Source organism: Euprymna scolopes, chromosome 15 (assembly GCF_053919585.1).
Source record: "Euprymna scolopes isolate OS-2025 chromosome 15, ASM5391958v1, whole genome shotgun sequence".
NCBI lineage: Eukaryota > Metazoa > Mollusca > Cephalopoda > Sepiida > Sepiolidae > Euprymna > Euprymna scolopes.
Genome location: NC_136496.1, coordinates 124,726,219 through 124,749,958, shown reverse-complemented (window position 1 = coordinate 124,749,958; position 23,740 = coordinate 124,726,219). Strand labels below are relative to the sequence as shown.

Below are 23,740 nucleotides of genomic sequence, written 5' to 3'. Positions count from 1 at the left end.
TATTGGATTCTAAAAATTTGGTCTATTTTTATTTTCATTTGACTAATTGATCATATATGCGTGTTAAGTTATAGGTATGTCATTATTTATCCCCTTTTTATGTTCTTTTTCTCGCTGGCCGGTCGACGTACGTTGTAAATATTTTCTGGTTTATTATTAGTGTAAAGACTGATTCTCCTCGTTTTAAATTTTTTTTTTACCTCCTTTTTTTTTCTTCACCTCGTTTCTTCTTATTTTCTTCTTATCTTTCTTTGTCTCTTCTTTATGTTTCTTCCGTTGATGTAAATGTTTATTATTATTGTGGAGTCACAATCAATCCCCCCCCCTCTCTCTCTCTCTCTCTCTTTCCTTTTCCTCCACCTCCTTCTTTCAATTTTCTTTTTTTCTTTCTTTCTTCCCCCCCTTTTAATTCTCTTCTTCCTCTTCTCCTCAAGTGGTGGTGGTTGCAGGTGCGAGGTGACGCGAGCACCTGACAAACACACGCATGCGTACCCCCCCCCCCCTCCTCCTCCTCCGGGAAATTGTCAATGACGACGTTTTTAAATAATCGTTTTCTCCATCCGGTCATCGCTTCAAATCTGCTCGCTTTTTTTTTTCAGGGGGAATTTACAACAAATAGTCCATGTTTTACACCTGGACACCGGAAATGATAAACAAGGAACGACTTGGCGGTCACTACATTTTCAAGCAGTGATATTTTATTATTATTTCAGTTAAAAGAAAAACAAGTGTCTCTCTGTGTTTATAAATGATTACGCCTGTAAAGGTAGGAATAGCAAATGTACTTGTAATACAACCACCTTTTTTTTTTTAATAACAAAACAAAACACTATGCATATTCTACTTTTGGTGTGTCTCTTTTTGGTGTAACATCGACTGCTCTTTCTTTTAGGCTGACGTAAAATGGGGTTAAAGGTGAAGTTTCATTGCCTTAAAGGAAAGGCTTGCCCTTACGCCCCCCGTCTTCTTGTCCTTTTCATGGACGTGAGACATGAGGAATGTTAGCCACTTTTCTGTAGCTTTCTATTCTCTGTAGTAGTAATCATAATAGTTAAAGTTAGTAGCAGACTGTATATGCAGTCGGATCTACTGTTTTATTTATTTATTTTTTTGCTGACGGTCGGACTAAACAGAACGGAGCAGCAGCAGCACTTGTAACACCTGGATTTTTTTTTTCGTCCGTTGTCGCCGGTGACAATCAGAACTGCCTAACCCTAATTATTCTCTCTTCGTTTTTTTTTTCTTCCATCTTTCGTAGTAACGACGGGTAATTTTTTTATGTTAATAGATTTGTTTCTTTATTCATTGAAATCTCTCTAGTACTTTAAAGGGAGGGGATCTAAGATCGTCGTCCGTTTGTTATCATTTACGAGTCGACTCGTCTACTGCATACGCCCTCCACCCGCAATCGTTATTGTTTGCCTATAACAAAAGAAACCAGCTTCCCTTATTAACTGCTTAGAACACTTCCGGGTAGTTCTTATTTCACTAAAGCAGTGAAAGCACTGACAACAATCGCGTAATGATATAAACATCATTGCTGTCTTCCCTAACAATAACAACTACTATTTTAAACGTAGCACTACTATTTCAATTACTACTATTATTTTTCGTGGTTATTCAACGACTGCGTGTGTATGGACGGCGTCCGCGTACACACATGTCAGATGAAGGGTTTCTTCATCGTGATCTGATTTAATGTCTCTAATTTTTTTTTTTTTTTTTTTTCGAATTGATCTTTCCTGGATGGTGTCCTTAGACTTCATCAGTTATAGTATGCTGCTGGAGGTGACACCATTTTTCTTGTATCGTCATAATTATTCTAACTACATGACCACAATTCTTCCGTTGTTCGATTACTATCGTCATTGTCACTGGAGTTCGCGTCGCCGTCATGTCCGTCTGAATACTATCCCACCGCGGCGCATCGCCGACCTCCACCCGGATTATTATTGTTGTTGTCATAAACAACAGCACTATTCGCGCGGCCACACGAAAGTAGCAACTGTCGACGAATCGACTCACAAATTTGGAATAACCCAATGCCGGAGAAATTACCAACCACTTTAATTCGGAGTTTTACTGTCTATTCCGCATTCGTCCTGTTGCCGATAATTTCGCACTCTTCCCATGCGAGTCTGATATAATATGATGAAAAACAGACAAACGGCTTCCCACCCATCGTCGGGTGGGTCGTCGTCCACGTCGTTAGCCCACCCCCATCAGCTATCGGCACCGCCGCCCCCTCCTCCCCATCCAAACAAGGGTTCAAACAAATTACTGCCCCCGCCGCCGAACAAAAAAGATGCGAAACACTGGAGCACGAAGGTGCAGGAGACAGTCGTGTCTATCCCTTCGGAGAACGGGAACAGCAATTCGATTGTCATCAAGGGTGGTGCTGATGTCGGGAATTTCTGTTACCTGGGAGAAGTCCGACACGACCAGGTAACCTATCATTCGGGTAAACTGCGGCCCGATGATCTCATTTTGGAAATTCAAGGGCAAAAAGTGTCAGGATATACCCTGAGGGACGTCAACATCTGGTTGAAACAAGTCAGTCAGAATGGAGCACCTGTGTTGATGAAAACCCTACGGACAGGTCAGTACTTAAAGTCCTTTTAAAATTACCGTTGCTTACTTGATGAAAAAAAAAATTGAGAAGTACCTGTTTATTTTATTTATTTTTGTATGTGTTAGAATTAAAACTATTTTCAAAACAAAAATAGAGAAAAAACAACTTTATAGTGTACGCACACGTCACAGAACGGAGATGTCATATTCCAAAAATCATATTAATTGATCAAGTATTTTATTTTTAAGAAAATCAAATTTTATGACGTTGGATGCTTGTGCATGTTATCGCGCTGTTTTTTTGTTTGTTTTTTGTTTTTTTAATAGTATTTTCAAGTTAAATCCAATTTTTACGTTTATTTTTGCTTATTAAATCGTTAGGTGAAAGTACAGACTAGTTACAAAACGCTTTATTCTTTCCAGAATGGGTTTCTAAATAACATTATTTCAGCGCGGTAGCATAAATGCACACGTACCAGACGTTGTTTTAATCCGCCATGTTTTATAAAGGAGACAACTCAATCCGAACTATCGAGATAAAAATCAACCTTGTAATGGTTACAGTTTCCTATTAAAATCGCTAAAAGAAATAGTAAAAAAAAAAAAGGATTTATATACTATATATATTACCAAAGATGGCAGGTATGCAGTTTAGTTGTAAACATAGCCTCTAACTAGTATTGGGACGATTAATCGGAAAAAAATTAGGACTTTTGGGTATCGGAATCGAAATAAAATTGCTTCTCTTTTCCAATGCTGAAAACAATTCCTTTATCTTTTTTTTTTTTTATTTGATTTTGTTTAAAAAAAAAAAAAGAAAAACGTTCCCAATGCTGGTAGTAATAATGAAATAATAAATATTTATTGATTTTAAACGACCCCCTCCCCCAGAAATGTATAAAGAATCGGAATCTGGAATTTAGTACGGAATCGGTAATTGTATCGGAATTGGGGGAAAATGTTGGAATCGTCCCATCACTACCTCTAACCCTTGCATGACGAAAGGGGACAGGTTGCAAATTACACCGTCGTGACGTCAAATAAACGTAAATGATCGATTCATTAGTTTCATTTTCTTTCCACTTAATGTTAACTAACAATATATTTTAACCATATTAAATAAGCAATACATAAAAAAATGAAAAAATGTTTTTGTTTCGAAATCAGAGGACGTGTGAAGAATGAGGTCTGGCTTTTTGGGGCCGTTGATCGATATGAATTTGATTGAATTCTTGTGGCGAACAGAAGAGGAGGAAGTTTTTTTCTACACATCATCAAATGTTTAAATTTTTAACCTTATTGTTTAATATTTATTAACGTGATTAAAACAAAACATTCTTTTAAAATTGATGAAATAAAATTTTCTTTTTAAAATTTATAAATTGTTCAATGTTAACATGATTTGGAATTAAAATAATATATGTTTCCTATTTACTTGCCTCCCCACGAGGGCAGAGGTTCAGGTTCAGTAAGACACAAGGTCAGTTTTTTTTGTGTGTGTGGGGGGGTGGGGGGATGCCCAGCCCCCCCACCCCCACCCAAAGGGGCACTCTGGATAGGAACAAAAATAAAAATTCGCAGTTATGAAGGATTTCTCCTCCACTGACCGAGGACAAAAAAAGTGAAGTGTAGTATCAGAACAGGATAATGTCCAAGATCAGTGCTCGTAAAAATCAAGCTACCTGAAGTGGATACGGTTGATTATAGAACGGAAGGAGTCACAGTCAGACTCGAAAAACGAAACCATAATATTTATTTTTAAAAATTACTTTAGCTCAAACACTTGTGTTATCACGAAAAAAAAAAAATGACTTTTAAACAATAACAAAAGAAAACCAACAGTTCTTGTATTATCAAAATAATAAAACAAATATTTTATCCAAAAACATTTAGTTTTAAGATTTGTTTTACGCCGAAACAAACAAAAATTTAATTATATAAAATATATATTATAAAGTCTCTTTAATATTTGTTTCGTCATAAAACAAGTGTTAAAACTAAATGAATTTTTTTTTAAATAAAATATTTATTTATTTATTTTTTTGTTAACACAAAATGTTTTTTAAGTATTCTAATAAATATATGGTTTCATTTTTCGTGTCTTGACTCCGTTTCGTTCTGTATTCACTTCCAGTATCTTGAATTATTCAGAGTACTGATCAGAACAGATACAACACTTTATTCCTAGCCAAAAGGCCAAATTGTTAATGACCATTAAGTGGAGAGAAAAAAAAAAAAAAAAAAAAAAAAGAAATGAAACTGATTATTTGCATATTTTAGATGACGTCATGACTGTATAATTTGTAAACTGTCCCTTTTCGTCATGTAAGGGTTAGAGGTGACGCTTACAACCTAAACTGAATACATGACAAAAAAAAAAAAAAAAAAAAAAAAAAAAACTAGATAAATTTGATTTTCTTTGTACATATCTTCATTCCATGACGATTGTACATATCAAAGACTTTTCTTCGATGTATTTATTTTACTAGTAATATTATCGATAAATGTTAAAGTATTTTATTTCAGCTATTTTAAGGCATATTTACAGTTTTTTTTTTTTTTTTTTTTTTTTTTGCTAATGTCGTTAAATAGGGTTTGCGGGTTATATGAGATTAAAAATGTTTATCTTTTAAACATTATTACATGAGGAGTCATTTCGAGTTAAAATTTCATTTATTTTATCCATTTATTTCGAGAAATGCATGATTAAAATATGTAAACATTGAATGAGTTAATAATCAAGATGGCTGTCACCAGCAAGTTCGTAGAGCAAGTAGCGACCTTAACCTTGCAATAAAAAAACTAAGATCGAATGAAACGCAATGAACCGACTGACAAAACTTAAAATGGCAATGCTAATATTTCTATAAAAAGAAATTAAAAAAGAAAATAATTTAAACAACTTTTATTTTAACTTGTGTAGAATAAATGCATTAAAAAAAATACAGGAAAATAATTTAAAGCAACTTTTAAACAACATTTATTTTTAAAAAATTTTAATTTAAAAATTCAAATAATTTGACCAACTTTTAAACAAGTGTTATTTTTAAGTTATTTTCTTTATCTAAATTGAAAAATAGCCTCGGTTCGTTCCGTTTCACTCGATCTTGGTTTTTGATCGCAAGGTCAAGGCCGATACTTGCTCTACGAAATTGCGGGTAGCAGCCATCTTGATAACCTTATTCAATGCTTACACATTTTAATCGGGCATTTCTCGAGTTTAGATGGATAAAATGAATTAACTCGAAATGACTCCGCATATAATAATAGTTTTAAGATAAACATTTTTAATGCCTCCTACACCAACCCACATTTAATGACATTAACTTTTTTTATATATATATCGCTGATAAAGTTTTCTTTCCTAATTTAATAATAAAAAATGTTTTCAAATTTGTCATTCCTAAGTTATCAATGATCGCCAATATATTAAATTTCAACAGCCGATGAAAAAATTGTTTTAATTTAAATTATAACAAAATTAAATATTTGTTTTACGTAGGCCAGTAAAGTTGGTTTCCTGATTTAATTCAATTTTTTTTTTCATTGAAATTTGAAATTGCTTTTTCAAGTTTCGTGGATTTTTATTTATTTTTAATGAAGTTATCTCTCGCATATTCTGAACACATTCTACAAACGCATTTATTTTTATTCGTTTAAATTGCAAAATGTCTTCAAATAAACAACAACATAAGTATTTCTGCAGAATCGGAATCGTTCTGTTTTTAGGTAGGATTTTCAAATAAAATTTAATTGTTTTACACAGAAAGTAATGTACACACAAAATGATGACGTTGCCGATAATGTGTAAAACGTCTGCGAAATTGGATGTTCCTATGTTACAGTATCTTTTTATGAAATTGTTAGGTGAAAGTACAGAATACTTACAAAACGCCCCTGCTCTTCTTCCCATGTTAAGAATGGGTATATAAATAACATTTCGCACGGTCCGTATTCTGCATAAGTACCACAACATTAAGCGGTAAATATAACTATTAGCGTCGTCATAAATTAAATTTATGAAATTAATCCTAAACAATTTATTTTGGTTTATCTATTCATTTGTGACATATTTCTGTTCAAACCTTAATTATTGATTGAGTGATAAATGGACAGATTTCTTGTTTATTCAAAAGAAGTATCCGATCCCCCGTTTTACAGTCCGAATAATCCAATTAATACCACATTTACAATTTTCAGCAAGATCAAAAAAAAGAAAAAAAAAAATGCGAATTGTTACAGAAATTGGTAATTTTATAAAATCCATCTCCTCTCGCATTGTGTGTGTGTTTTGGAGGCGGAGGACTTTGCGTGATGACGTAAAAAAAAAAAAAAAAAAAAAAACTTCATCGGGGATGAGAAATTTTTCCTTAATCTCAACGTTAATCCTAAGTCCAGGTAGTCCGCGAGGAGACAGGAGTGACTTTTTTTTTTTTTAATGTAAAAATGTCGAATTTTTGAAATGGTGTTGCTTGCAGTTATACGGTATTCACTAGGCGAGTTGAAACGACTTCTTCTGAAGGAGAAAGTGTCAAGGAAATATTAAATTCATAGACTGTCCCCGATCGTTTGTCATGAAAATGTTGTTTGTTTCCTCTGTTTCGGATGATATTTGAATTAGTCCTTCAATTTAATAGTACAACTTTCTTGTAAATCTTATATACTAGCAGTTGCTGAACTGCTAAGCAGTTCAGCCCGGTACGGGCCCTATGTACTGTTCATAACTTTATGTGCATATATATATATATATATATATATATATATATAAGTTAACCTGCATCTAAAATTTCAAGTGATTAGACCCAAAATTGGCGGAGGAGTTTGGTAGAGTTTTCGAAAGTCAAATCATTGATCTTTGATTCCTTGACAGTGAAATTTCTGGCCGAAAACCGATTAAAAAGATTTCCCCAAATCTCGGTACCCCTTATGTCAAATCTTGAATCTGTAGACTGAAAATTGACAGAGCAGTTTGGTAGGAAAATGTACACACACAATTTCATTTATTTATTTATATATATATATATATATATATATATATATATATGTACTAGCATTTCAGCCCGGCGTTGCCCGGATGTGTATATTGAGGAAAAAAAAAGTGGTAGTAGGAAGGCAGGCTCGAACCCGTACCACAAAGGAGGAAAAGAACAGGGGAAAAAACCTGACGTCTTTGCTGTTACGACCACCGCCAAACCGGAAGTGACGTAGGTTAAAATTAAGGCTAGATAATAGAAAGGAGATGATGACTTTCAAAAATATCGGCGAAAAAAAGCGACCCCCCCCCCGCTGTAGAAAAGTGCCCAGTTGAAGGTGAAGATATTAATGTTTTTAGTCAATTTTTCGATATTTGTCGTCTGAAAGGTCAAATTTCAAAACGATACTGATCTTGGTAAAATCCGTCGCCTCTGTCGAAAGTTTTAGGCAGACATGCAAACATACATACATGCATGCATGTATATATTATAAACTAAAAATTTTCGACCTAAACCAATTAAAAAGCTTGCCCGATCTCTGAATACCCTTTATGTCAAATTTCAAATGTTTAGACCAAAAACTGTCTGAATAATTTGGTAGAGACCGCAGAGGTCAATTTTTTTTTAAACTTTGACCCCTGAACATTTATTGTTTGGGGCTCAAATCAAGTTATTAAGTGAGATCCATGTCCAAGGAACCTATATCTAAAATTTCAATTGTTTATACCCAAAATTGGCGGAGGAGTTTGGTAGAGTTCTCAAAGGTCAAATCCCCTTAACAGCCAAATTTCTGACCAAAAATGGATCACAAAGATTTTCCCAAATCTCAGTACCCTGTATATCAAATTTCGAGCCTGTAGACTTAAAATTGACAGTTATTGCGTAGGGAAATTTATACAGACACACACACAGACACGTTCACTTTTATAGATATATACACTAGCAGAGTGACCCGACGTTTCCCTGGATTGAATGATGATCAACGAATGTTTCACACTCCCATATTTTTATTGTCATCGAAATCTGTGAAATCTATTACCTGCTCTAGTTATGGACCTATCGCGGTGCACCAGGAGAGAGCTCACATGCCTCTCGCAGTGACTTAGTTCACAATACATTGTAGAGAACCTATTGTTGATTTTATAAATTTATTTAGTTGAAACAAAACATCGGACATTATAGCAAAAAGGGAGATAAGTATGTTCCCTGTATTCGCAATCTTCAAGATGTTCATATCTAGGGAAATGCAATTTCTCCCAATTTTCTGTAAAAATTACTTTTAACTATAAATAATTTTCTACTCAATGAATTTTCGTCATTTTTGAATACATTACTGTTTTCAACACGATAATTAATATGTTGCTTAAAACATCTTTTTAAAAATCGATCTGTCGACTATATCTTAACAAGCATCCTAACTTTAAGTCAAGAAAAAATGAAAGTCTGTATTAACAGTTCGGCGACAGCTCGGGGTTGTTTCATAAATCGCACCTAACCCCCCCCCCCCAAAAAAAAAAAACAGGTTACCATGCTATTTTTAAAAATAATATTTTCACGTTAAATTTGTACAATATTTTGGTTCATTAAATTGTTAGGTGAAAGTACAGAATAGTTACAAAACACACTCCCCTCCCATATATTAAGAATGGCTTTCTAAATAATGTTATTATTTCAGCGTGGTAACATAGATGCATGAGTACCGTTGGATCCAGTTTGTCGGTCAAGCATTCTTCAAATTAAAAAAAAATATATATATATATTCTAATTCACAATTATGACTTGGACATTCTTTTCATTCCGCATTTCCAGAACATGTTCTCAGTTTTTTGCCATGTTCTGTTTAACGTCTGTTGCAGTGTTGTTGCACATGCTGGCATGTATTGGGCAGTTTTAAAGAATAGGTTAGTTTCAGTTTGAAAGTCTATCTCTGGACAGATCTTTATTTATCGTTCTCTCTCTTAAGTCCATCCTTACGATTTCTCATGTTTTTTTTGGCTTTTCTCTTTCAACAGACCTTGCAAAATCAACTGTTCTACATCGATTAATCTAAGGACTTTTGGTAAAGAAACAAAATGTCCGGCTGAGTTCGAGTTTTATGTGAAAGTGAAATGGAAAAAAGAAATTAAAGTTCATCCATTCTTTCAACGTGCTATACAAAGAAAATTTAATAATCTGTACTATCTATAATATATATATAGGGCTTATACTGAGAAGATTTAATTTTTTTGTACGTGCATTACTGTTTTTGACAAATTTTGTTTCATTATAGAAGAACTCCTTTGAGGGGGAGACAATTCAAAAAGGACTTTATCCGAAAATGTCAGTTTTGCGTAAATTTTAGTTTAAAAAAAATACAAATATACTAAAGTAATGCAATAACACAAATTAAAATATTGTGTGGACACGTATTGAATTAAAATAAAATTAATAAAATTCTAATAACACAAAATTAAATATTAATTGATCTGAACATTCATTTATTGAATTTAAATGGAAAAATTTGTTAAAAAATAGTCACCTACATGCCAATGATGACTGTTCAAACCTATTTATGAATTTTAAGTCATAACATTTTCATAAAATGAAAACTTTCATTTAAAAATTTCCTTAATTAAATTTTAATTCAATAAATGTTCAGATAATTAATATTTTATTTTGTGTTATTGTATTACTCCTGTGTATCAGTTTTGTTTTAAACTAAAAATTACCCGAAACTTCAACATTTTTGGATAAGTTTTTTTTTTTATTTATCTCCCTGTGGAGAAATGCGTGACTTACCTGGATAGACCACGTGCGGGTCGGTCACCAAAAATAAATAAAAAGAAAGAAAAGAAACGGTCAAGACTCTTATTTATAGAGTAGTGATCACGTGAGTTAGAAGAATATGCAAATAGAGGTGAACGATTTTGCGATATAAAAAGCCTGTGTTGTTAAGAGGAGGGGCAGACTGTTGGCAGAAGTCAGTGCTGTCAGACGTGCTTTAGAGTTTTGTTATTATATGCTGTGTTCGATTGTTGGGAGAGAGAAAAGAGAAGAGGAGGAACCAAGAGGACATTCTGCAGATACTTGACTTTGTGTTGGTTTTAAGCTATTTCGACGCTTGGTGTGCGGTTACTAACAATGGACAGATTCGACATTCGCTTAATACCCGAGTTCGACGGATCTACCACTGGACCGGCTGTCGTTGAATGGATTGAAAAGGCAGAGAAAATCTGTAAACTGTGCAAAATTAAAGAACCAGCCACAGTTATCCCTTTGAGGCTAACCGGAGGGGCCTATGCAGTCTACCAACAACTCGGGGATGAACCAGACTGGGATGAAATCAAGCAGAGCCTGTATACAGCGTTTGGTACAGATCCATTTGTTGCGTGGCAACAGTTCACGAGCCGGACACTTCAACCCAAGGAAACAGTCGACGTGTACCTAGCCGACCTGCGAAAATTATCTGTACCGTTTGGTGGGGTCAATGATAAAATATTAAGCTGTGCTTTTTTGGTAGGCCTACCCGAGGAGGTCAGTAAACTGTTGCGGGCATCATCAAGAATCGATGAATTGTCAACTGATGAGTTATTGGCCCGAGCTCGAAACATCTGTAAGGAACAGGAACCAATTGCAGCAGCAGCTCGTTTTCGACATGGAGGCAATGTGGACTCTCTTCCAGATAGTAATAAGCATGCCACCCCAGTGTGCTATAAATGTGGGGAGGCCAATCATTTTGCTAAAGAGTGCCGGAGTGATAGGAGAGGTGTATATCCACAATCAAAGAGACCAGTGCAATGCTATCGCTGCAATAAGTTTGGGCACATATCTCGCAACTGTTCGGGAAACGAAGTTGGGGGCAAGGTACTATCGCTACCCTTGCCCCCTGTCAACCAATAAACACAGGATTGCCTGTCATTAGCGTTAAACTTGATGATGTGCAGTGTTCAGCACTTATAGACACGGGGTGTTCCCGGTCTATAGTTAGTGCCCATTGCTGTCCGGTGTGGCGGAGGAACCCAGTCGGCATTATGACCATCAATGGCTTATCACGGGTATGTTGTGGTGAAGGGACAGTCACAATCTGCACTGAGAAGGGTGACACAGCTAAAGTTGACGTTCTGGTGATGCAGGAGAAACCCCTTGGCTACGACATGTTGCTTGGAATTGATGCAATACAAGCACTAGGAGGCGTTACAATCACAGCAGCTAGAGGTATCAGGCTTGGAGAAGGGAAAGACGTCTGTGCAGCCATGTCGATTGAAGAAAAGGACTTCTGTGCTACATTTGATGACAACGAAAGGGTGTGGACTGCAAAGTGGAAATGGGCCATGGGCCAGGAACCAGATCGGCTGTGCAACACGATTCCAGAGTATGCAGTTTCTACCAAGAATAGGGCCGCATATGAAGAAGAACTTCAGATGTGGATTGACAACGGTTGGTTAATACCATACCCACAGGAACGTCTGGGACCACCCAAGGGATTAATTCCGCTCATGGCTGTTGAACAACCTACCAAAGAAAAAATTCGTCCCGTAATGGATTACCGAGAGTTGAATCGGCATGTTGATGCGTTTACCGGAAACGCAGATGTGTGCGCTGCTAAACTGAGAGAGTGGCGTCAAAAAGGGAGCAATGTAGCACTTCTGGATCTAAAGAGGGCCTACCTGCAGATACGTGTCCATGAGTCATTATGGCCGTTTCAGACAGTACTACTCAAGGGAAAACTATATTGTTTGACACGTTTGGGTTTTGGCCTAAACGTAGCACCCTTGATTATGACAACCATTATTAAAACTGTTTTGATGCAGGATGAGACCACAGCAAAAGCTGCTTCAGCCTACATAGATGACATCTATGTTAATGAGGACATAATGTCTGCGGATGCAGTTCGAATAAAACTGAAAGCGTTTGGGTTAATAAGCAAAGACCCTAAGCGCCTAAAGGATGGAGTGCCCGTGCTAGGCCTCGAGGTCTGGGAGGAGGGCAATACGTTGCGATGGAAACGAGGGAGCCCACTTCCAAAGTTACCCAATGTATTAACAAGACGTACTGTGTTTTCTATCTGTGGTAAATTGGTAGGACATCTACCTGTCTGTGGATGGCTCCGATCGGCAACAGGAGTGGTGAAAAGACGAGTGACTACAGTAACAAAAGGATGGGACGATGTTGCGGATGATGATTCTCTCCAACAAATGATGGCTGAAATGTTGTCCAGAGTGCATAGGAATGACCCTGCCCGGGGTGAGTGGCAAGTGTCTGGAAACGAACTAAATGCATGGGTTGACGCAAGTTCGTTGGCTACAGGTGTCGTGTTGGAGCAACTAGGTGTTGTTGTGGAAGATGCATGCTGGCTTCGTCCGAAAAATGATGCCCAACATATAAATTTGGCAGAACTTGATGCCACGTTAAAAGGTCTTAATCTCGCATTGCAATGGCAGACTAATGTTGTGCATCTCCACACTGACTCATTGTGTGTTTACCATTGGTTAACCGACACCTTGACTGGAAAGGCTCGAGTTAAGACTAGAGCTGCAAGTGAAATGCTAGTACGAAGGAGACTAGCAATAATTAAGCGTCTAGTTAACGAATACAGCTTGCAGGTAGACATTACGTTAGTCTCGTCGATGCAGAATTTGGCTGATAGCTTGACTCGAGTACCAAAGAGGTGGATCGATGCAATGAGGCAGGGATCCGATCTTCAACAACAAACATGCGCGACTGTAACGGATCAATTAACACCTGACCAGATCCGTATGATACACCAGCAGATTGGACATCCTGGAATTCAGAGGACTGCATATTTTGTCCGAAGAGTATGCCCTGCAACTACAAAAGCATCAGTGAAAGCAGCCATACGTTCGTGTGAAGAGTGTCAGAGAATTGATCCGGCACCATCAATGGCAAAAAGGGAAGCTCGAGGTGGAGGGCAACTGGCAGCGAGTAGGGATGGACATAACACATTATGGGGACAAACATTTTTTGACCATGACGGATTGTGGCCCGACGCGTTTCACAATATGGCGCCTGTTGACACGACAGGATGCAGCCAGCATTATACAACAGTTGAGAGCCGTCTTTTTTGAACGTGGTGCCCCGATTGAAATTCTGACTGATAATGCCGCCACATTTCGATGTCAAGAATTTCAGAAATTCGTGCACGAATGGGGGATTAAAATGCATTATCGGTGTGCATATTATCCCGAGGGTAATGGTATAGCAGAACGGTGTCACCGCACCATCAAAAGAATTGCAGCCAGGACGCAGTGCTCTATTCCAGAAGCTGTGTACTGGTATAATATAACACCCAAGGACAATGCAACACCAGCAACTGCACCAGCCAATGGGATTTACCAATATGAACAGCGTGTGAAAGGAGTTGATGCCATACCATCAGTGGTGAGTGTTGTCAATACACCATATCAGGTGGGAGACCTTGTTTGGATAAAACCCCCAAATGCTGGGTGCACTACGGAATTTTTCCGGGGAAAAATAGACGAAATCATAAGTCCTCAGACCATGTTGATTGGTGGCATACCACGTCACGTAAAAGATATCCGCCCTTGTTATACCTCTTCTCATTCTGAGGACGATGAGGAGGATCACACACCGTTCAGAGATGATCCTGATCACTTACTGCCCCTTCAGGTGAGCATAGAAACACCACCAACAGAACCAGACGAGGGAATGATGGGACATACTGATGACAATAGTGAGGAGAGCGATGGACACAAGGAAGTAATGCCTCATCGAAATACTCGACAGAGACGAATACTGCCCACCCCCCGTGATTGCGAAACCCCGCGAGAAGGGATGATGGAGCATACCGAGGAGATGACGCCTCCGATTCTTCGGAGAAGTACCCGACAAAGACGGATACTGCCCCCCTGCCCTGATTGTGAGACACCGCCTATGGAACCACGAGATGGGATAATGGAACAGACTGGTAGTAATGATGGTGGTAATGAAGAAAACAGCAATGAGGAAGTGCTGCCCCCAATTCTTCGAAGGAGTACCCGCCAACGACGATTGCCCGCATGTCCTGTTTGTGATCATGAGATCAGGGGGGAGTGTGGAGAAATGCGTGACTTACCTGGATAGACCACGTGCGGGTCGGTCACCAAAAATAAATAAAAAGAAAGAAAAGAAACGGTCAAGACTCTTATTTATAGAGTAGTGATCACGTGAGTTAGAAGAATATGCAAATAGAGGTGAACGATTTTGCGATATAAAAAGCCTGTGTTGTTAAGAGGAGGGGAGACTGTTGGCAGAAGTCAGTGCTGTCAGACGTGCTTTAGAGTTTTGTTATTATATGCTGTGTTCGATTGTTGGGAGAGAGAAAAGAGAAGAGGAGGAACCAAGAAGACATTCTGCAGATACTTGACTTTGTGTTGGTTTTAGTTCTTAAAAAATGAAAACAAAAAAACCGTCAAAAATAAAGCCATGCACAAGTGACAATATTTCTCTGAGGTCATCAGATTTAGTTTTGTCTTTAAGACTCTCATTACATAACTATATCATACCATTCTCATATGCTTTCTCTCCATGCAACACATGTCCTCAATCCTCATTGACTAGATCTCATTTCCGTTAATTGACCTTTTTAAATGTAAAGTTAAAATTTTTAAACTATCGTATTTCTTCAAGTTAAATAATTTTTTAATGAAATCTCGGGTATGTTTTACTATAGACAACAAATTGAAAAACTAGTCAAGAAATAAAAATATAACAAATTTTTCCAAAGACAAGTTATTCTTCCACTACCTAGGGGAGTTTTTAGTATTTTAACTTAAAGCGTTTAAGTTTCAAACGCAAATAGTATCAAATGATTAAATTAAAATGGCAGCAAAGATGGCAGACATATTTGGAGTCTCGAGAATCGACCAAAACTCGAAAATAAATAAAAATAATGGTAGAAATCCACCCGATAAATGTCACGGTGATTTGCTTTTGGTCGTTTAATGTTCAAGTGAAATAAAAAGAAGGTGAATTTGGAAGTTGATAAAAAATTGTATCGGCCGATATACTGGCATAGATCCAACATGGCTGGTAGTCAATACAAAAATTGGAACGGAGAAAGTCAAACGAAAAGAAATTTAATGAGTTATAAAGATAAATCTTGCGAAAAGAGAATAATTATGTTGTGAAAGAAATGTTCTTTCTATATTTTACTTGTTTTAAATTATTTTTAAATTATTTTTATATTATTTTTATATTATTTTTATATTATTTTTAAATTATTTTTATATTATTTTTATATAACTCACTCAAAAATTTTACTATTACTTTGACCTCTTCTCCGTTCCTATTTTTATAGCCACTGACTATGTTGCATCTATGCCAGTATACTGGCTAATTTAAAGTTTTTTTTTTCTATTTCACACTCAACTAGTTACAACCACTATATACTATTTCCCTCACTCTCTGTGCCTAAATTTAAATGCAGATTCCATGAACAGTTTATTTCCCAGAACTACCTGTGGAACACTGTTCCACTGGCCTGCTTCCCAGTTGAATACAACATGATAACCTTCAAATCCAATGTAAACAAGTTGTTGGTGAGTCGTCCCCATAAATAATCAAATTTTACCCAATTTACACCATTAACGATTACTACCACCTTACATTCATTAACCCTTATCCTTGAGTGACCTTCAGGCCTTGATAAGTGGTGACTCCCAAGTAGAAAGAAAAAAGAAAATTTCATATGTAATACATTTTTTTTTTTTTTTTTAAATGCCTATACTTTCTATATGTCAATGATAATAATTAATAATACATTTTTTTGAGTGACGGCATATCGTTTTTCTGATAAAATTACATGAATTGGAATTGAAATGTTTACTGTTATTGCGACAGAAATTCAAGTAAAACTTGTTAGCATCCAAAGGGCAAAGTCACTAAATTACGGTGTGAGTTTATTGCAAGAAAAAAAAAGTGTTGGTATTAAAATTTTTTTGTTTATTTACACGATAATAACTTGGCTAGGAATTTTTATCCTGGACCCCCCCCCCAAAAAAAAAAATCAGCAGAGATTAGATCATTCCTGTAATGATCCAGTCCCTGTTGATTTTGGGGCGAGGTTTTAGTTTGGTGCAGTTCTAGGAGTTTTCCCAGGTTTTGCCATCTCTCTTTGAGAAGGGGTTAGTATATTGCTACATGCCTGAGGTATCCTCACCGGGAAATGCTGACGGGGCTGCCCAGGCACTTTTTGCAAGTCAATGCCCCTCCTCAGCGGCACTGTCTTCTCAATCCTACTTTCTGACCCTGGTGTCTAAGTTCTTGCAGTTGAAAAGAACTAAACAACCGTTTACTTACACCATAATTAGATCCGAGAGTCCCTTAATCCTCTGAGGTCACAGGGGCACTGGATTATTTTGTACAATGTGTCTCGGGCAATAAAAGCCGAGAGGCACACAATGTCCATCTCCTCTCTTTTTCAGGCTTCAGAGCGCATAGAACACCTGACCTTACCAAATGGTCACCCATTTTAGCACTGGCCGATTCAACATCGTTTAACTTTTGTGATTTAAGGGGAACCAATGTGTCAACATGATTATGCTGTATATCCTATAATAAGACTTAAAAAATATTTAAAAAATAACCGAAACAAAACTGATCCAGTGAAAAAAGTTCAAAAGTATTTTTTATTTTTATATGTAACTTAATTGACAGCTAAGACCAAAAGTGAACCCATACTTTATTTCCAAAAGAAGGTACTTGTGCAGAATATGAACTGTGCTGAAATCATAACTTTATTATTTAGAAAACCATTCTTAATATGGGGAATCTAAGCATTTGGACTATTTTAGACTTTGATACTATTCTATACTAACGATTTGATAACAAAAGATATCTCAAAAATCGAATTTAACTTGAAAATCCTATCTAAAAAAAAATAGCACTGTCCGTAAACTGCATAGACATGAAAAAGAAGTTTATTGCATAAACGGATGTGTTGCTGCATTAATATCCATTTTCCTGGCATTGATGACTATGAAGAAAAACTGGTTAAAAGAACAAACATCTTTCACAACAGACATGGTATAGAGTGATTTGCATGGTAAGAATTGAAAAACAAAAACAAAAAACGTTCAGTCTGTGGCATAATCATACTAACACCTATTAAATCACTGAAGTTAAGCATCGTTGAACGTGGTCAATTAAAAAATAGGTGACCATTTGTGAATACCAGCTGCTATATTTATTCTCCGCTTATCTCGCATTATTTCCAGTCATCCTGGACTTCTTTTTGTCATTGGAATCAGGCAATGCCGACTCTGGAGAAGTGTTGTTGGATATTGTTCCATCCTTACTTCACAATTACATACACAACCACTTTTACAGAACGTATCCATTGTCTCTTGAGAAAGAAAAGAAGCCATTAATATACAATGGGATCGATTCCAGGTCTCGTCTCTCATCCAAGTCATGATTGGAGGCAAGAAATAGGTATGACTAGCCTGGGTGCCTGGCATTGCCCGGGTGTTTGAATGTGTGTTGAGCAGAAAAAAAAGTGGTAATAGGCAGGCAGGCTCGAACCTGTGACGCGAAGGCGGAAAATAAAGTGGAAAAAACACCCCTGACATCTTACCCATACTTCATGACGCGACCGGAAGTTTGGAACATTAAAATTAGGCAAAGTCAATTCAAATGATACGATGACTTGCAAAAAAGGCTCCCAAAAATAGACCCCTCCTTGTAGAAAACTGCCCAGTTGAGGATGAAGGAAATAATGTTTTGGGCTAATTTTTCGATATTTGAGCTTCAAAATGATACCAATCTCATGAAAATTCTTCACCTCTGGCATACATACATACATTTAAACAGACAGGTGAGATTTATATTATAGATATCTTGTCAACTCTACTCTTAAATTCTTACTGTTTTTAGAGAGTGTAAGGGAAAAAGGTTTAGGCGGAAATTGCATCCTATGGACTAGTTTGTTCTTACTAAACGTTATCTGCCACTCTGCAAGTCGATAGCTTGTTGACATAACCCTCCTCGGAAAATATACTATAGAAAAGTCTAATTTTGGTAAATACATATTTGTTCGTGACAAAAAATTTTATGAGAACCAAATTTTATGGAAAACAATCCAGTTGTTTTTTTATATACTGATTCTGAGTATGACTTGAAAAGATATTGAGTGGTGAGATCCCATTTAGGGGCTGTGGGGAATGTGGAGTTGCCCTTTCTCCCAGGTTCACTTTGACCTAGAGTGATAATACCTGTAAGGACATCTGGTGCTAGCAAATCAGGTATTCTGGAGAGACTGATTTCCTGACCAACATACATCAAACATTACAGGCGACCAGGGACCATCTTTAAATTTAATATTCCTTTGACACTTCCTCCTGTGGAGAAAGCCGGTTCAACCTGCCTAGGGTGAATGCCCTACAACAACAACATTTAAGATACTCAATTTTTTTCTTTTTGATTCAGTATTTGAGTTGAGAGACATCATTTTCTTACTGATAAAGGTGGTCATGGGTATTAATTGAATGATAACCTCCATTTCTTTTACTAAAGGGTCATGCTTCTTGTCCTCTAAGTAACAAAATTATGTCTCTCAAATATAATAAGGAAAAAACTTGAATATTTTATAATGATAATAAAATTACTGAATTTTTTTCTGCAAAATTTGGTTATCAGATTTTTATCACCATAACAAGTATGTGTTTTATAACATTAGAATTTTATTTAGTGTATTTACGTTTATTTAGTGTACTTGCTTGTGTTTAGTGTTTGCTTTTATTTAGTGTATTTACTGAGAAGTGTTATGTTCAAAAGCATCAGAATGGGAAGTTTGATTTGAAAGCCGTGCACAAAAAAACAAAACAAAAATGTAAAAAGCAGACAATAAACATGCGAAGGCTTATCTTAACACTTTTACCCCTACCCTTAAAAAAATAGTTGAAAAAGCTCCCTCAAAGAAAGTGGCTTCCAAATCGAAAACTGCTTTGGTCATTTCCAGGACTGACTTTTGGAACTGCCTAATTAAGTATTGAAATTCTCTGGATACTCATTCCTTACAAGTACCATTATTGTCTGTCATTGTAGTCCCAGGTCTAACCTATCCAACAAAAACATTCAACATAATAATACGGATGTGATTGCAGTCGTGTTTACTGCTTATTTTCTATTGTACGTTTTTCCATGAATCAATTAATTAGCTTTCAAATTCCTTATCTGTTTCGCATTGCAATTCTAACGAAAACAAAAAAAATCAATGATTAGAAAACATTTCTCCTTTTAAGTGAAGAGAATGAAGATATTATTTGCAGAGCTTTAACGTGTGTGTACATGGTGGAGTGCACTTCTGTGTGTTTTTTTGAGGAGCTGAACTTCTCCCCCCCCCAAAAAAAAATCAACCATCTGCCATACTCTTCCATTGTGACGAGGCAAATAAATATTCTTAATGTCTTTTATTTTATAATTAAACTCGAAAGCAAAAAAATAAAAAACATAGTAAATTGAAATCTAAAAAATGTTTTACAATCGTAATAATCATAATTTGTAGTTCTAAATTTTTGAGATGAGGTATGTTTGTATTATTTTGATTAATCTGACTAATATTCTCATCTTAAGCGTTATCTGCACAACGTTTTGGTTGATGTAACCTCCGACTTTTGTCAGGTGTAAAAGTCGCCATATTTGCCAAACATGGCGACTTTTACACCTGAAAAAGGTTGGAGATTACATTCAGGGTTGCGGAGTCGGATGGTAAATTTCCTAGAATTCCTAGGATGCCGACTCTGACTCTTTTGATATTTTCCACTCCGACTCCCAACACTTTGAACCCTATGTGGAAATCTATTCTGCAGATCCATATACCAACCTCCCACAACTATTCAGCAAGCATTTTTATAAATACTTTTCATGTATATTTTTTTACGCTTAACATTCTCTTGTATGATAAAAATACTCACATATACACTCAACCAGCTTTATAGAAGAAGTTAAGATAACAAAGGGATAAAAAATTTACAGTGAAATTTTATTATGCTATCAGTTCAAAAAATAATACGATATTTAGGAAAAAGGAAACCTTTTTAGGCCATGGTATTTCGAAGCCAAATGCTTATCAGAAGAAAGGAGTAAAGAAATTATGCAGGAAGAAATTAAAAAAAAAATTAATATTGCCTTCATGGAAAGAGGATCAAAGTAAAAACGTGAAAAAGCTATAAAGGGCTATAGACGCATGGGTTGCTTCTTATTGATTGTCAATAAGATTGTAATTCCAGATCGATCCCAGACTAATCCAATTGCCAAATTCCATTTGATTCAGGAACTGCGTAACTTTCGGATTACGATCTGATTGTTATCTTATGTAATCCACAGTGATCTCTCTCAGACAGAATTTTCATTGCTCCTCTGTGACGTCACAACCAAAACAAAAAACAGCTGTCCAGACAGGATTTGCAGTGATCCGATGGGCTGAAATATCTTGATGAAGTAAAAGCATTGCAGTACAGTACAAAATATGATATATCTCCAAAAATAAAGTGTACAAGGTTCGAATCTCATTCGTTCCATAAAAAAAAAAACAAGCTTCTCTCTTTACATCATCAACATTCTGATCCATATCTGGCATCAATTGAAATGAATGGCTCTCGTCTTCAGGAAGCCTCAAGTTTTGTTGACAAGCTTCTGGGCTTGACCATTACCCCTGATCTTAAATGGAACACGTACATCAAATCTGTTGCCAAGGCTGCTGGAAAAATGGTGGGGTCTTTCTATCGATCCAGTAGATATCTCACTGCTGATGCAATTTTCTATCTATATAAGAGCCAGGTACGTCCAAGGATGGGGTACTGTTGCCACATCTGGGCAGGAGCTGCTATAAAGGACTTGTCCTGCCTTGATAGAGTTCAAAATAGACTTCGTAGCCTCGTAGGAGATGTCCTTTTCTCTTCCCTACAACCTCTATCTCACAGAAGACATGTTGCGAGTTTGTCTCTGATGTATCATTATTTTCATGAAAAGTGTTTGACTGAGCTTCAGTCTATGGTCCTCCCTCGCCAAACGTTCACAAGAAACACTCGTCTAGCTGAAAACACTATCAATAATTCCCCCCACTCTTTATCTGTGCCTAAACCTAAACGTAGATTCCATGAACAAAGCTTCTTTCTTAGAACTGCATGCCTGTGGAATTGTCTTCCGTTTTCCTGCTTTCTGGCTGACGTAAGTCTAACATAAATAAGTTCTTGATGAGCCGTTCCATATAAGTTAAATTTACCAAATTTTCATTACTAATGATTACTATATTGTCCAATTTCTACTGTACACTCTTTAACCCTTATCCTTGAGTGGCCTCTTGGCCTTGATAATGTGGTGATGCCTGTGTAAAAAAAAAAAAAAAAAAATACTTTCATCAAACCCTCACCTGATCTTGTGTCATCTATGGAGAAGGTAAATAAATCCACTCTATCTGCATTCTCATGGACGTCCTTACACTTTTGCTCTGATAACCTGTGTAAAATTTCAAGTGGCAGACACTGACCAATGATTGTTAAGCAGAACATTTTTACCAAAACTTGAATATGTAAGTGTTCACATAGTCTCGACCCGACGGAAGTTCACTACATCTTGAACACTGGCTCACCAGGCATGATGATTCAAGGCTGCTTCCATGATGAAAGTCATTTGCAGTTCCAATGATGAACCCTGTAAAGATGGGGGCCCAGAATCTGTTCAGCATTCTGCTTCACTGTCTTGAGCCAGGTTTTGAGTTGACCAACGTTTCTTCTAACCTGGTGATGGAGCTGAATTGATGACTTCACGGATGAAGTCACCTGGGTATCATCAAAGGGTGTGGCTGAACTAGCAAAGGTGTTTGGTAAGAAGAGATTTTTGGAGGGAGTGGATTTTGCAGTGAATGCGAATTGTATTGTTGGAAGGGAGTGGGTCCTGCAGAAGCTCTTGTCTTGTTACTACCAGAAACTCTTGAGAATGACTCCTACCTTCATCAAATAGCACTAAATCTCCATCGTACAATAGCAAAGACTTCTTTATCCTACACTCTGAAAAGAACATTCTCTTCTTCTCAGACTCGTAATTGGCACCCAAACCCATCTGAGATCGACCTGAACTGTCACCAGTGCAAGCCAACAGCTGATTTGGAGAGAGCCGTCAATGCAAAACTTGCACAGGGCAACATATTGGCAGCCATTCAACTCATTGCTTCAGACGATACAATTGCGGGTCTCATTTCGAGATATTACATCTTCGTTTCTTCAAAAAAAGAAAATACTGCATTAATAGTACCCCCCCCCCCCAAAAAAAAAAATAAAAATAAATAAAAAAAATAAGAGAATGGCATGATTGGAAATTGAAATCAAAACTTTGAGGTTTTCAGTCTGACATTCTACCAACCGAGTTATTTGGAATTTGTTATAAATAAAGCTTAAAACATTATCATGAAATAATTAGAGCTTTGGCATGATGTCATAGATTTGATTTATGACAGGTTTCAAAACATGATTTCCAATATAAGCAACGATAAATACATGAATAGGCAAACATTACCAATAGCGTAGGACATTTTTAAATTATTTTGCTTTTACTACATTTTGGGGTTAAGAATAATTTAACTCTAGAATTAATGTAAATTTATATTTATGTAGCATACACGGTCGAGTGTTCGTGATCAATTATGACAATGAATCGTTTCTTTAATTAAAAAGAATTAAATTTCATAAATGCAGTATGTCTCCAAGCAAAGATAGTTGTGCTCAACGTCAAGTTAACAGAGGGTAGAGGAATGTCTTTCTTTGTGGCTCACTTTTTGGCTGTTCTGAACTTAGATTTTTGGATAGAATCCTTAAAAGTATCGGTCCAGATTTTTTTAAATTTTTTTTTATTTCATTTGTTAATTTGATTCTATTTTCATGGAAATCGTTTCAAACAAGGCATGAAGCCACTTGATGTATGGAGCTAAAAAAATACCACTTCAAGATCAAAAACTAACCAATAATAAGTGTTAGATGGATAGATTTCAACCCAGAAAATAGCAATTCTTCCCCCTTTGTCAGAAACATCACTTGTTTAAAGTGAGGACTAATGAACCAAATAAAGGGAGGAAGAGCTACAAGGTTGCCAAAAGGAAACCACAAAATTTGCTTCTTTATGAATGCTAAGATTTCTGCAATGCTTAAAAGTACTGGTCAAGATTTTTTTTTTTTTTTTTTTTTAAATTTTATCATATTTTTATG

General features: G+C 36.4%; 1 protein-coding gene across 11 annotated transcripts in view; it reads left to right on the top strand.

The window, feature by feature from the left end:
• The first annotated feature begins 515 nt into the window (after positions 1-515).
• The window catches only part of LOC145294110 (membrane-associated guanylate kinase, WW and PDZ domain-containing protein 1-like), a 664,188-nt gene continuing 640,963 nt past the window's right edge, over positions 516-23,740 (top strand). For all 11 annotated transcript variants that reach the window (XM_080141199.1, XM_080141205.1, XM_080141202.1 and 8 more), the window contains exon 1: positions 516-2,599. In XM_080141199.1, the coding sequence (XP_079997325.1) occupies positions 2,149-2,599 (451 nt within the window). In that variant the 5' untranslated portion in view covers positions 516-2,148. The remainder of the gene's footprint in view (positions 2,600-23,740) is intronic.